Source organism: Rattus norvegicus, chromosome 8, assembly GCF_036323735.1.
Source record: "Rattus norvegicus strain BN/NHsdMcwi chromosome 8, GRCr8, whole genome shotgun sequence".
Taxonomy (NCBI): Eukaryota; Metazoa; Chordata; class Mammalia; order Rodentia; family Muridae; genus Rattus; species Rattus norvegicus.
Genome location: NC_086026.1, coordinates 41,875,211 through 41,890,001, shown reverse-complemented (window position 1 = coordinate 41,890,001; position 14,791 = coordinate 41,875,211). Strand labels below are relative to the sequence as shown.

Sequence of the window (14,791 nt, the reverse complement as noted above, 5' to 3'; positions counted from 1 at the left end):
AGATGCAAGCCTTTAATCATCGTAGCTATCCATAGACACGTGTCTCAATGGGTATTGCTGTCCTGTCAGCAGGAAAGCCTTCAACTCTCTGAAAGGTAACTTAGGTAACCATTGTCATAACCCGCATCAAGGTGGCATCTATGTCAAAACTAACTCCAGACCGACATCATATTGCTCAACTACGTGACCACCAAACTTAGTGATTTTTACAACCACTAAAAGCAAATCTGAATAATAATTGATGTGGGAAGACTCAGCCCTCTGTAAGCAAGCTGTTACCCCTGGGCAAGTGATCCTGGATTGCATAAGTAAGCAAGCTGAACCAAGCCATGGAAAGGAATCTTGTAAGAATCGTTTCTCTGCTTCAATTTCTGCCTCCAGGTTCCTGCCTTAGTTTTCCTCAATGATACACCGTAAGCTATAAGATGAAATAAACCCTTTCCTCCCCAAATTGTTGCTTTTGGTCATGGTGTTTATCATAACCACAAAAAGCAGACTAAGACATGCTCTGAGTGAAGACTACTTTTTAGATATTTAAATATTTTTTTAAAATAAAAGAGTAACTTTTTAAAATATTTATTTACTTTATGTATGCGAGTACATCATTGTCTTCAGCCACACCAGAAGAGGGCATCGGATCCCATTACAGATGGTTGTGAGCCACCATGTGGTTGCTGGGAATTGAACTCATGACCTCTAGAAGAGCAGTCAATGCTCTTAACCGCTGAGTCGTCTCTCCAGCCCAAAAGAGTAACTCTTAATGTACAACAGAATCATGCTCTCTGCCTCCAAATTCATATATTAAAGCCCTGTGGTGTTCTGAGTGAGAAATGTCCCGGGTAGGATAGCTTGGGGATCTGAACACTTGTCTCCCGGTTGATGGCTCTGTTTGGGGAGATGGTATGGCTCTGCTGTAGGAAAGCACATCACCATGAGCAGGTTTTCAGTGCCCATAGTCTCAACCCACTTTCAGTTCCTTTCTCTGCTTCCTGCTTATGGTTAAAGATGTGATTTCTGAGCTTCCTGCTCCAGCTGCCTGCAAGCTAGGGGAGAAAAGGGTTTGTTCGGCTTACATTTCCATGCACTGTTTGTTATTGAAGGAAGTCAGCACAGGAACTCAAACAGAACAGGATCCCGGAGTCAGAAGTTGATGCAGAGGCCATGGAGGAACGCTGCCTTACTGGGTTGCTCTCCATGGCTTCCCAGCCTGCTTTCTTCTAGAACCTCAGACCACCAACCCAGGGGTGACTCCCCCACAACGGGCTGAGCTCCCCCCCATCACTCACTAATTAAGAAAATACCTTATAGCTGGATCTTATGGAGGCGTTTTCCCAATTGAGTGCCGTGAGACTCCCGTATCAGAAATTAGAAACTAAAATTTGAAAGCTATCAGAGAATCGCAGTGTGGCCTTCATGGTGAGTTTGTAATGACACAGAGCAGGATAGCCAATGCAGCAAGTTCTCAAGCCAGCTCTGAGGTTGTGCCAGCCTAGGAAATGATCTCCCTCTGAACATCAGGGAGCTAAGCACATTCTCCTGTTTCTTGAGAAAGTTCTTGAGAACTGTACACTCTGGGTACTCTCAGCCTACTGAACATTCAGTTTGCCATGAGAGAATGAAGTTTCCATCAAGAAGACACCCAGAAGGGTATATGAGGACACACATCCAGTGGTTTTTCTCGTGTGCCCTATTTCATTCTTTTTTCCTTCCACACTTTCCAATGAACTTTTACTTCTCTCTAAGTCCCCATTTTTAAGGACATTCCTGTTGAACTGATTCCTCAAGCCAGTCAACCAATAATTCCTAAGTGTCACATTCTTATCCCTTTATCTTGAGAAACATGGCATACTAAACGCAGGAAAAACTACCTCCAAATAAATAAACTTTATATAATCTGATATAGTCACCTCACCTGGGTGGGCTATTACATTCATTGTGCAGAGTAATAGCAAGAAAACAGGGAAGGGGGTTGGAAAGTGGCATTTTCAATCCAGAATGCCTTTGTTCTTAAGATATATATTCCAAGACTCAGAGGATGATCACAAGCGGATATTGAGGCCAGAGATGGATCAGCAGGTAAGGGTGCTTTACACCAAGCCTGACAACCCAAGTTCAACCCCCAGATCCCAAATGGTGAAAGGAGGGAATGGACTCACCCAAGTTGTCCTCTGAGCTCAAATAATACACGTGGTATGGCACACATGTGCATGCACCCTTAACCAAACCCACACCCACACCACACTCTGTTGGTTTTGTTGTGGTGGTGGTAGTTTCTGTTTGGTTGGTGTTTTGTTTTGTTTTTCAGATAGGATCTCTCTACGTAGTCTTGGCTGTCCTGGAGCTCATTTGGTAGACCAGATTGGCCTCAAACTCACAGAGATCTGTCTGCCTGCCTCTGCCTCCTGAGTGTTGGGATTAAAAGTGTGTATCAGGGCTGGAGAGATGGCTCAGAGGTTAAGAGCACTGTCTGCTCTTCCAGAGGTCCTGAGTTCAATTCCCAGCAACCACATGGTGGCTCACTACCAAATATAATCAGGTCTGGTGCCTTCTTCTGGCCTGTAGTTGCAAACATGCAGGCAGAAAGCTGTATGATGTATACATAATAAATAAATAAATGTTTTTTTAAAAAAGTGTGTATCACCATGCCCAGCTTCAGAATTCTTTAGGTTAAAACAACCAATTATAGCAATATTATCATAAGTGTGTTTTTTTTTAAAAAAAATGTTTCTGCAAGAATACCCTTGGTAGGGAATAGGGAGGCAAAGTTTAGAACAGAGGCAGAAGGAACACCCATTCAGAGCCTGCCCCACATGTGGCCCATACATATACAGCCACCAAACTAGATGAGATGGATGAAGCAAAGAAGTGCAGGCTGACAGGAACCGGATGTAATCTCTCCTGAGAGACATAGCCAGAATACAGCAAATAAATAGGTGAATGCCAGCAGCAAACCACTGAACTGAGAACGGGACCCCCGTTGAAGGAATCAGAGAAAGAACTGGAAGAGCTTGAAGGGGCTCCAGACCCCATATGAACAACAATGCCAAGCAACCAGAGCTTCCAGGGACTAAGCCACTACCTAAAGACTATACATGGACTGACCCTGGGCTCCAACCTCATAGGTAGCAATGAATAGCCTAGTAAGAGCACCAGTGGAAGGGGAAGCCCTTGGTCCTGCCAAGACTAAACCCCCAGTGAACGTGATTGTTGGGGGGAGGGTGGCAATGGGGGGAGGATGGGGAGGGGAACACCCATATAGAAGGGGAGGGGGAGAGGCTAGGGAGATGTTGGCCTGGAAACTGGGAAAGGGAATAACAGTTGAAATGTAAATAAGAAATACCCAATTTAATAAAGATGGAGAAAAAAAAATGTTTCTGGAACAAACTCTGTGATAGTCAGACAACTGATCTGATAACACAGCTACTAAGTAACTAAGGCAACTTCTGAAGAGTGGTATTATGAGCAACGAGAATGTGCAGGGCAAGGGCACATCTACAGCCCAGGTGGCTTAAATAGGATGGCAAAAGATTCTATCACACTCTTCAGAATGGAGCATAGCATAAAACTTAATGGTTCACTTCTAGGAATTTCCTAAACATAGGTTCATTAAAAACATAGACAAAGAAACCACAGCTAAGATGGGGCTCCTCCATGTAGAGCATATGGAAGCTCCTCCATGTAGAGCATAGGGAAGCTCCTCCATGTAGAGCACAGGGAAGTCCCTCCATGTAGAGCATATGGAAGCTCCATGTAGAGCACAGGGAAGTCCCTCCATGTAGAGCATATGGAAGCCCCTCCATGTAGAGCACAGGGAAGTCCCTCCATGTAGAGCATAGGGAAGCTCCTCCATGTAGAGAGCATATGGAAGCTTCCCTGAAGCCTTTCCCAGTTGTGCTGTCACTCCAACTTTCTTCAGCTCAGCCCAAACTATGAGTTGTATCTGTGTAAAAGATTGCTTATAAAGACCATGATAAGAGCTAGGTGCATCAAGACAGGGAGGCCTATTTCCACTGCTTGGCCATCTCCTTCCTGAGAAACAAGGACCTGTTTCCAAATCAAGGTCTTATTAAATGGCAGCACTGGTATCATCCCAGTTATGAATTACCCAAAGCCATCCCTAGAAAAGCCAAGCATTGCATACAGCAGAAATGTCAAACACAACTTTCAAGAAGTCTCTCGCTAAACATCTAAATCACTCATTTAAACACATTCAAACTAGTAATCTAAAGACCAAATTCAACCTACAAATATGTGCTTAGCTGCCTAAGTGTGTGTGTAAGTACATGGGCATGTCTATGCATGTGTACATGTGGGTCCATGTGGATGTGAAGGCCAGAGGATGACATGGTCTTTCTTAATCAAGCTCTGTATTTTTAGATTGGGTCTCACTGAATCTGAACTTCACAATTTGACTGGACTGCCTGGCCAACAAGCCCCAGGGATCCTTGTCTCTGCCTCAACACTGTGTGTTACTACTGTGCCCGGCACTTAAATGGGCACTGGGGATCAAACTCAGGGCCTCAGATTTATACAGCAAGCACCTGTGTCTTTTCCCAGCCTTCCTGAGTGTCTTGAGCTTGCTGTTTGGCCACTTTACTGAACCAGTATACAACCCTGCTATATTTCAAATCTTTGTCTTTATATCCACAGATAAGTCTTCTCACCCCTCATCAAGGAACCTTCTCTTTCCAACAGATGAAGGTCATCACAGAAAACCATGACTGACCAAAAGTAGAGTTGTGAAGCCAGGTCCCAGCTGATACATGTTACAATACAATGCCTATTCTTAAGGTTCAGGGACCACTGTAGAACATGGGGAGGAAAGACTGTAAAGACAAGAGGGCCAGGGAGTTTGCTGTGAGATCATGTCTCTTAGAAATGTCAGAAGCTACAGCCACGAAGCCTTACCACCATGGCTGCCAAGTATGACCTGAACAAGGATGACACCAACGGACAGGCTAATGTGGAAGGGAGGAAGCTCATGAGGCCTTAACCCAACCCAGAGAACAACAGGCAACTAAACAATTCTGAGAGGGGGAGGAAAGAACATGTCAGCTGGTTATCCGATACCAAACGGTCAGCCCTGAGAACATATATACAAGTAACAGACTTAGCAGGCTGCATTTATGCATTTAGGAATGCACACAGAAAAACAGACATAGACACACAGACAAACCAATTAAAGAAAAAGAGGCCATAAATATTAAGGACTGGGAGGAAGGGCAGAGTAAATGGGAGGGTCTGGAGGGAAAAGGGAATGATGTAAGTAGAATCTCAAAAAAAAAAAAAATTAAAAACATATATTTCAAAATGTTTTTATTTAGATAGCAATAGATTGGGAGATTTCGCAGAAATATCTGGATTTCCTGGTTCTCTAAAAGAAAATAGTAAACTTGCCCACAGGGCAACAATCAACTGGTGCTAATAACCCTTAGACAGCTTGAGTTTGGTCTGTTGTCCGCTGCCTTCCACCCTGCCAGCTTCACTCACTTATGTTAGCTGCCTGTCACTTACCTCACCCCAACAACCCTTTCACAGGCTCACTGCTGGGGCAGTACAGCACCCACACTCTAGTGGACAAAACCCCTGGGCCCTCGATGCATGTTTATCCAAGACATCTTTCCAACGGAGCACTCCTGATAGCTCAGCTTTCCTTCCTGTTGGATGAAGACAAGTCCTAAGCAGATCCATCCTTTGGTTCTCCTTTACTGGTTCAGTCTGCTGCCTCCTAGGCTCTCCTCCATCTTGACAAAGTGACCTATGGAGGAGACTCCAGCAGGCTTTCCCACATTACAGCCCGACTGCCATAAATAAGACTTCGTTCTCCATTACAGTCCTGAAGTGGCCAAGTTTTTCCAACTTACCCCACCCGGCTCTTGTCATCTGTTCTAAGTGAGAAGTTAGCAGAATCCATGAAATAAATACAGCAGAGCTCTGGGGCCAAACTGCCCAACAGTCTTCACCGTGCTTCCACATGCCTGGCCTCATGGCTTCTGCTTTGATCCTCATTTGGCATATCTAAACCCAGACGACGCAGGGAACGTGCAAAGAAGTGAGGAAGCTTGCAGGCCAGGAGGAGTTCCTCTGTCCTGGAGCCCAGAGCAGGCAGGATGAGCTGCCTGGCATGCAGATGAAGAGGGATGTAGCGGGCCTTTGACTGTTGTAGCCCCAGCTTCTTCAGTGTGCCAGCAGAAAGTTTCTACATAGAGCAAAGTCAAGGCCTTATGAGCATATACAACAACTGCCTGTCTGTAACTAGCAAAACACTAACCCCTGAAACACCCAGTAATGGCTACCCTGCTAGAAAGGGCTTAGAATAGAACCTAGGTAAGAAAAATTCAACCATACCAGAGAAACTTTTATTGATGAGTTTTCTGGCCTTTTAAGGAATAGGTGCTAATATCAACTAATAAGAAAATTCCACCATGGTCCTTTAGAGAGCATGAAAGGTAGCTTTTACCTTACTACAGGTTCCCAACAATATCTATGGTTCTGACAACATATTCCCTGGTTCTCTGAAGGCAGTAACTACTCTGACACATTTAAAAGTTGGAAGTATGTTCCCATGTCTTGATACAGTATTTCTTTGTCATGACTTACTTGAGGGCTTTAACAAAAGAAAAGAATAGAAAGTAAATTTACCAAAACATGTGTTTGTTTTTTTTTTAATTTTCTAAATGCTTTGAATAAACATTTCAGAAGCATCCAAAGATCACACTTATTGCTATTGTTAAGACAATTAAATGTAACACTTCTTGAGAGCCCTCAATTACTCTAAGGGCTGTCCTCCTCCTAAATGTGCTTATCTCTCCCTCTCTCTTGATGTCCCTGTTTATGTCTACAGTAAAACATTTGTTAATAAGTTCCAATGTTGCTTCAAAACAGAGGAAAGAAAGAAGTTCTTGCTGCATATGGTAGCCCATTCCTTTAATCCCAGCACCTGGGAGGTGGAGGTAGATGAATCTGTGGGAGTTCAAGGCCTATCAGGTCTATACGATGAGACCCTGTCTCAAAAAGACCAAGGGGGCTTAAGATTGTACACTGAGGGAAAGGCCATTCATTTGTTTATTATCTCAATAAATATTTTCTTCAAAACAACCATAAAAACCAAGGGTTGGGGGAGTTCCCTCTCTTATTTTGTTAAATAGGACAGTGAGTTAAACCACTGGTGGTTGGAAAGAGAAATGTCTGCCCACAGTCTTGGGCTTTGAACATTTGGTACATAATTTGGTGCTGTCATTTGGAGAGGTGCTAGGACCCTTCCTAATGCTGGAACCTTTAACACAGTTCCCCATGTTGTGGTGACCCCGACTATAAAATTATTTTTGTTGCTGTTTCATACTGTAATTGCTACTGAGTGATATCTCGGTTCCTAAGACCTTCAGAAATAATGTGTTTTCTGATGGTTGTGATGATCCACAGGTTGAGAACCGCTGTGCTAGAGGAAGTGTGTCACTGGGGACAGGCTTTGGGAGCTCAAGGCTTTGCCTTACTCTCAGTTTGCTCTCTTTCTGCCTCGTGCTTGCATTTGAGACACGAGCTCCGTCCACCATGCTGGCTACTTGATGCCATGTTTCCCTACCATGAGGTACCATCTTAGAACCTTTGGGACTAAGATGCCAAAATCAACTCTTTAGTGTATAAATTGCCTTGGTCATGGTGTTTTACCACAGTATCAGAAAGCTAATACAACCAGTATTACCTGAGGGGCCAACCTATTCCAGTCTGAGTATTTGTGATCACCGAGGATTGGGCAATCCAACCCAAAGGCCAGGTGAACTCGGAGCTGATGTTTTATTCCTTAGGAGAAAAAGGAGAGTAAGGAGAGAACATCTGTGAGGAGCAAGAGACACGAAGCTACTACTAACATCTGCTTCAAATCATAGTAAATCACTAGCAGCACCAATTACAATAAGGAATTATGGAGGAAATGATAAGCTGTGAAGTACCAGCAAGTTTAGGGAATAAACATACGTACTCTGGACAGCTATTATCATGACCTTACTGTCTACTACTCCCCCAACTTTTTAATAATTTTACTATATAGTTGTAAACTATTTGTCTCAGTCAGGGTTTCTATTCCTGCACAAACCTGACCAAGAAGCAAGTTGGCGGGGAAAGGGTTTATTCAGCTTACACTTCCACATTGCTGTTCATCACCAAAGGAAGTCAGGACTGGAACTCAAGCAGGTCAGGAAGCAGGAGCTGATGCAGAGGCCATGGAGAGACGTTACTTACTGGCTTGCTTCCCCTGGCTTGCTCAGCCTGCTCTCTTATAGAACCCAGGACCAGCCCAGGGACGGCACCACCCACAATGGTCTGGGCCCTCCCTCCTCAATCACTAGTTGGGAAAATGCCTTACAGCTGTGTCTCATGGAGGCATTTCCACAACTGAGGCTCCTTTCTCTGTGATAACTCCACTATTGTTTTTGCACATTTCTTCCTTTTTTCTTTTTCTTTTTCTTTTTTTTTCCAGTGCTCAGGATTGAACCAGGGGCCTTGTTTGGCAACCACCAACATTATCTATCATTAGAAATTTCCTATCTTCCCAAACTAAAACCATGAGCTAAAACAATGGCTACCTGTTTCTCCCCTCTGGCTCACCATCATTCTATTTTCTCTATAAATCTGCTACTCTAAGTACATCGTGTGAGAGCAATCATACAGAATCTGGCTTCTATGTCTAGCTTAATTCATTTAGCATAATGTTTTCAAGGTTCATCCATGTAGCATATGTCAAAATTTCATAATTCTTCTAAGTCTATATTAATTCTCCATTCGTCCCATCCTGGGCTACTACTAAGAACACGGGGATGAAATATCTGCCCTTATATACCCAGGAATAGAATTGCTGGATCAAATGGCCTTTTTTTTTTTTTAATTTAAGAAATGCTTCATAGGTTTTTAAATAAAGCTATTCAAATTGTGTTCTCTTGAAGCTTGGCAGAGCTTCCTATAATTCCAGGACTTGTGAGGCTGAGGCAGGAGGATCACGGTTTCAGGCCAGTGTAAGATACAAAATATTCTCCTACTTCCCACCATCATCCCCACAGAAACTCTAGTTTCAGATCTGCACGAGAAACACAGGGTCACACAAGTCAACCATACCCACAGCCTACACACAACAGCCTCAGAACAGGGAAGCTCAGAATAGGGAAGGATCCAGCACAAGGCCCCAGACGCAGCATGGTGGTTCTTACCAGTGACAGGCTGCAGCTCCACAAGGGCGGAGGACGGGGTGCTGCTCAGCACCTGGTACTGAGTTACCGCGACGTGTGCATCCCGGCTGGCCCGTACCTTTACCATTTTCCCATTGTCCATGCGGTAACTTGGACGTAGCGTCATCTGAAGCCAAACAGACCAAGATATGATTCCCAAGAAAGGGCAGAAACCCATTCATGCCTGAGGAGGCAGTGAACTCACCTTGTGGTGTTGCTGCTGCCCAGCCACTTCCTTCTCCATGATGGGGATATCCACAACTCCTGCCGAGGGCAAGGGAACACGCACAGTGATGGCCCTGAGGGTGACACACAGATTGCTGCTTTAGTCACAAAAGCCAGGTAGGGCTGCTGGGGGCTGTGGGCTTAGGACCTTTCTCAATGGACTATCTTTACTGCACTTTTCAGCTTCCTGTCTATGTGGAAGAGATTTAGAACAGGTCACTGAATTATGGCTGTAATTTCTCTGTATGTATGTATCATACATAAGTATGTATGACTTCAGCTTAGAAGTCTAAGCTCTAGCTCTCAGGCTAGGCACTTTATCGTGAAAATCATGTGGGGACCCCCCACACCCCTGCCATTACTCCAGTAGCTCTTAAATTTCATTGTGTGTTCCAGTTATTTATGGAACTTGCTATACTTTCATATGCGGATCAAACTCAGGGTCTCAGGCATGTTAGGTACCCTAGCTCTACATAAACCTTGAAAACTTTAAAAGACACAGTGCTAAACTGACAGATATCAGATATGAATGAGAACCACAGTGGATGGGTCATAGACACATAAGTTCTCCAAAAAAAGTATTATTTTTATTTCCGTATAGGTATATCTGTATCTATCATAGGAGTGCAGGTACTCACAGAGGCCAGAGGTGGGTAATGGATCCCTGGAAGCTGGAGTTCCCCATGGCCTTGAGCTGTCAACTATGGATGTTGGATACACACTCAGAATATCTGAAAGGGCAGCTAGTGGTCTTAACCCCTGCACATCTCTCCAGATGCCATTATCAATTTTTAAAGGGCTCCCTTGATTACAAAGTTTATGTGCAATTTCTGAAACAAAAATGATGACACTCAAAGCATAGAATACTACTATAAATCAAATGTTAAATCATAATCCAATAGGAAAATATCCAAGGAGAAATAATCTCTTCTCAGAAAGGGAAATTCAAACAGAAAATAAACACAAAAACCCTATCTAAGTGGCTTTAAAAAAATGCTTTGACTGTCATAGGGGGAGTGTGTACTCACCACTGCTGGTGAGGGGAAACTGACACAACGTTTTTGAAGAACGATTTTAAACATGAGGCTGGAGGGGTTGGGGATTTAGCTCAGTGGTAGAGCACTTGCCTAGGAAGCGCAAGGCCCTGGGTTCGGTCCCCAGCTCGGGGGGGGGGGGGGGGGGGGACGACAAAAAACATGAGGCTGGAGAGACAGCTCAGAGGGTAAGAGCACTGACTTCACTTTGAGAGGCTTTCAATGCCCAGCACTCATAGGGCAGCTCGCAACCATCTGTAAGTCCAGTGCCAGGGACCCAATGCCTTCTTCTGGCAAGCATGTGGTGCAAAGATCAAAACCCCACATACCCATGATATAAAAATAAATTTCAAAAGAATACTAAAAGAAATTTTTTAATATGCATACCATTCAAATCTGCAAGTCTTTTTTTTAAAGGAATATACTCTAAAAAACTGCTTTAGAACAGGGTATGGTGATGTACACCTGTGATTTGAGCACTAGGAAGATCAAAGTTCAAGTTCAGGTCAAAGTTCAAGGTCAGCCTGGGCTACATGAAACCTGTCTCAAAAAAACAAGTCAGTAGCTATTGAGATGGCTCAGCGGGTAAAAATACTTGCTGCTAAACCTGAAAATCTCAGTTTGATCCCTGGAACCTACATAATGGAAAGAGAGAACAGACTACATGTGTATTGGCAAGCATGTACCCAAGTATGACAGATGGACAGACAGACAGATGGACAGAGAAACACAAATAAATAAATGTTTAAAAAACAGTACTGGGTACAGTGATGCAGGCCTTTCTACCCAGCACTGGGGAGGAGGCAGAGGCAGGAATAGCTCTGGGAGTTCGAATCTATCCTGGTCTATGAAGCAAGTTCTGGGCCAACCAAAGTTATGAAGTAGGACTTTTTATCAAAACCAACCAAATAACTGAACAACCAATCAAACAAAAGGGGTTGAGGAGATGGCTCAGTGGGTAAAGTGCTTGGTGCACATGCATGGTGATGGGCTTGGTTGGAATCCTAGCATCCATGTAAAGCCAGTATACAACAGTTCACACCTGCAACCCCAGTGCTCAAGGGGATGGAGATTAGCCGATCCTAGAGGCTAGCTAGTTCATCAGTGAGTTTCAGGATCAGTGAGACACCCTATCTCAATAAACCAAAATAGGGAGTGACAGAAGAAAGAACCCTGACTTCCACATGTACACACACACACACACACACACACACACACACACACACACACACTTGCGAGTGCGCGTGCGTGTGTGTGTGTGTGTGTGTGCACATAACCACTATTTTATCACTCAACATTTGAAGTACCAAGCTATCTCGTAGAAGTGCCTTCTATTAACAGTTCTGACGGATGGTGGACAGATAAAAGAGATGCCTGTCTTCATTCCACCCCTACTGACAATACGGGCCTCATACCAGTACTTCTTTTCCACCTGGCGGGTTCTAAACAGCTCCTGGACTTGATGTGCCATGTCCTTCTCCCAAGCCAAAACCATTACACCTGTGGTCTCTTTGTCCAGACGGTGGCACAGATGCAAAGGTTCTGCCTTGTGGCCATGAAGCATCTTTGCCAAGATGGGCAGAACATCACTGATGCAGAGCTGGACTCCAGGGCCACCTATGAAGGGAAGAGTCAGAGGCAGGAGTACTCTTGAGAGAACAATCTCTCAGGCTTGAGATAATCATCATCTTTCAGGCCATCCAGAGGCGGCCCCACTTGGGGATCCATCCCATATGCAGCCACCAAACCCAGTCACTATTGTTGATGCCAAGAAGTCCTTGCTGACAGGAGCCTGATATAGCTGTCTCCTGAGAGGCTCTGCCTTAGTGATACAGATGAGGATGCTTGCAGCTAACCACAGGATTGAACATGGGGACCCCAATGGAGGAGTTAGGGGAAGGACTGAAGGAACTGAAGGGGTTTGCAACCCCAAAGAAGGAACAATAATATCAACCAACCAGACTCCCCAGAGCGCCCAGGAACTAAACCACAAATCAGAGAATACACATGGAGCGACCCATGGCTCCAGCTGTATAAGTAGCAGAGGATGGTCTTATCTGACATCAATGAGAGGGGAGGCCTTTGGTCCTGTGAAGGCTTGATGCCCCACCATAGTGGAATAATAAGGTAACGAGGCGGGAGTGGGTGGGGGGGGGAGCTGGGGGAGGGTGTGGGATAGAGGGTTTATGGAGGTGAAAGCAGGAAGGAGGATAACATTTGAAATGCAAATAAATAAAATAACCAATAAAAATAAAAAAAATCATCTTTTAATCTTGACAGAATAAACAATTGTCTTCATTTCCTAGAATTGTGCTATGAACACATGGTGAGGACTACTAATATTAATAGGCCCAGAGATCTCAGCTATAAAATGAAATGCAAGCCAACCATTTCCAGACTACAAATTCAGAACTTGTATTTTAACGAGCACCCCAAGGGCTCTCAGGTAATAAATCTGTGAAACATGGTGGCTTTCTCTTCAGATACTGTGGGACTGTTCTCCACCGAAGCCTTCCATTAAAGACAGGCTAAGAAGATGGGCTCTAGCTGGGTGATGGTGGTCCATGCCTTTGATCCTACAACTTGGAAGGGAAAGACAGGGGGATCTCTGAAAGTTCAAAGCCTACAGAGCTCGGTACAGGACAGCCAGGGCTACACAAAGACCCTGTCTCAAAACAAAACAAAACAAAACAAAACAAAACAAAACAAAACAAAACAAAACATAAAATAAAAAAAGATGGCGAGCTAAGATCAGACATCCCTGAGTTTTACTATCTGTACTCACTGCCTGTCCTTTCTAGCTTTGCTACCTATAAAATATAAATATCTAAAACAAATTAACCTCAACAACTCAAAACCTAAGCAGAGAATAGCAAGGCAAGAACCCGTTAGGAAATCCAAGAGTAACTGCCACCAAAGGAGTGATTTATTCCAACTAAAAAAAAAAAAATTATTTTTGCTAAAATATTTACTTTCCTCCTGCAAATCTCTAACGAAAGTATTTTTCCCTATCAACTCTGACTCGCTTCAGCTGTCCCCCATCAGTACATCAGGACATTTATTAAGTTCCAGCCACTCTGGGGTGCCATGTTAGGTAGAGTGTAACACACAAATACACACCATTCCATTGCCCCAGCCCTGTGTATTATTTCCTCTTTCCCAGTTTTGTTTGTTCTTGTTCCTCTACCTCTCTCATTCTGAAATGAGGTTTTGCTGTTGCTGAGACTGATCAGAACACCGGATCCTCCCCTAGACCTGGGATGACAGTTGTACACTGGCTCCCAGCTCGCTCGCTCTTTCTTTTTTTCATTTTGATGGAAAATAACCGTTAGACTGCTAGCAAACAACTTTTGGTATTTCTCTGCACCAATCCCTGTGGGAGGCTGCATACAGCTCACTGTCCGATATTTGGATGTGGAAACTAGGCACTGGTTTGTGTTACTAGTAGTCACATACATGGGAATAATAAGGTTTAATTAGCTTGAATTCAAGAGTGTCTCATAAATAAGGCTTCAGAGGTGATCCTGGATGGAAAAGGAGGCAGCAGCAATTTCCTCTCCTTTGCCCACATGGTTCTTACCATGGACAGGGAGACCATAGGGTTTATTAATGACCACAAGGTCTTTGTCCTGGTGGAGAATCCTTCGGCTCAGTTCCTTAGCAAGCACATTGGGGTGAACACGCTGTAGCTGCTGTGTGAATCTCACTAGCTCCTGCACCCGCCGCTGAACGGGGTTGGTGGGCACCTAAGGAGAGAGAAGGGTGGAAAAAGCTGAAAGAAGAACTGGAGCGCTGGGAACGGCCTTAAGTGAGATTTAGTGCGGGGAATGACTGTGTTGTAGAATTGGACTCACGTTTCCTTTGGGACCATACACAGTCATCTGTCTCACCTGCATACCCACGCGGAGTTTGGGTCTGTGTCGGGCAGTAGCAAAAGTGCCCACAAAGACATTGTACCAGTACTGCCCTTTTCTCTCAGCGGTATTCAAACTTTCACACTGAACAGTCTCAACACTGATTTACTTGCTGTTACAGGACCTGCCTATCAAACCCCAAACCTGGGAAAGCCGCGAGAGCACTGCCTCTTGGGAGCAGAGTCTCTCCAGACTCACCCGCATTTCCTTCGTCTTTTGCTCTTGTTTCTGAGCTCGGAGCTTCTCCGCCAGTCTCTGAGCATTCAGGGGCCTGGAGGAAGTAGCTCTGGAACAAAACGACCTGGAGCTGGGAGTGAACAATTTCCCGGTACGCGAACTCATACTCAGGACCTGGAGACCAGGGGAACCCAACAAGGGCGCGGCCATCTTGCGGAGGGCG

The 14,791-nt window shown here is 44.5% G+C and overlaps 1 protein-coding gene across 1 annotated transcript; it reads right to left on the bottom strand.

Annotated features, from left to right (window-relative positions):
• Positions 1–5,299: 5,299 nt before the first annotated feature.
• On the bottom strand, positions 5,300–14,785 carry Rpusd4 (RNA pseudouridine synthase D4). The gene is made up of 7 exons (NM_001025284.1): positions 14,590–14,785; positions 14,058–14,223; positions 11,893–12,094; positions 9,424–9,517; positions 9,201–9,345; positions 7,703–7,800; positions 5,300–6,199 (listed from the first exon to the last, which is right to left on the bottom strand). The coding sequence occupies exons 1-7, from the start codon at positions 14,776–14,778 to the stop codon at positions 5,960–5,962; spliced, it is 1,134 nt and encodes a 377-aa protein (NP_001020455.1). The 5' UTR covers positions 14,779–14,785; the 3' UTR covers positions 5,300–5,959.
• Between the last annotated feature and the right edge of the window lie 6 nt (positions 14,786–14,791).

Excerpts from the sequence above, each read along its gene's own strand:
- Rpusd4 (NM_001025284.1), bottom strand. The coding sequence starts at position 14,778 with ATGGCCGCGCCCTTGTTGGGTTCCCCTGGTCTCCAGGTCCTGAGTATG. Across the intron at positions 9,518-11,892 it reads CAGGTGGAAAAGAAGTACTG|GGCCATCACTGTGCGTGTTC; the intron begins GTATGAGGCCCG and ends TGTCACCCTCAG. Across the intron at positions 7,801-9,200 it reads GGAGCTGCAGCCTGTCACTG|GAATAAAACATCAGCTCCGA; the intron begins GTAAGAACCACC and ends TTTTCTCCTAAG.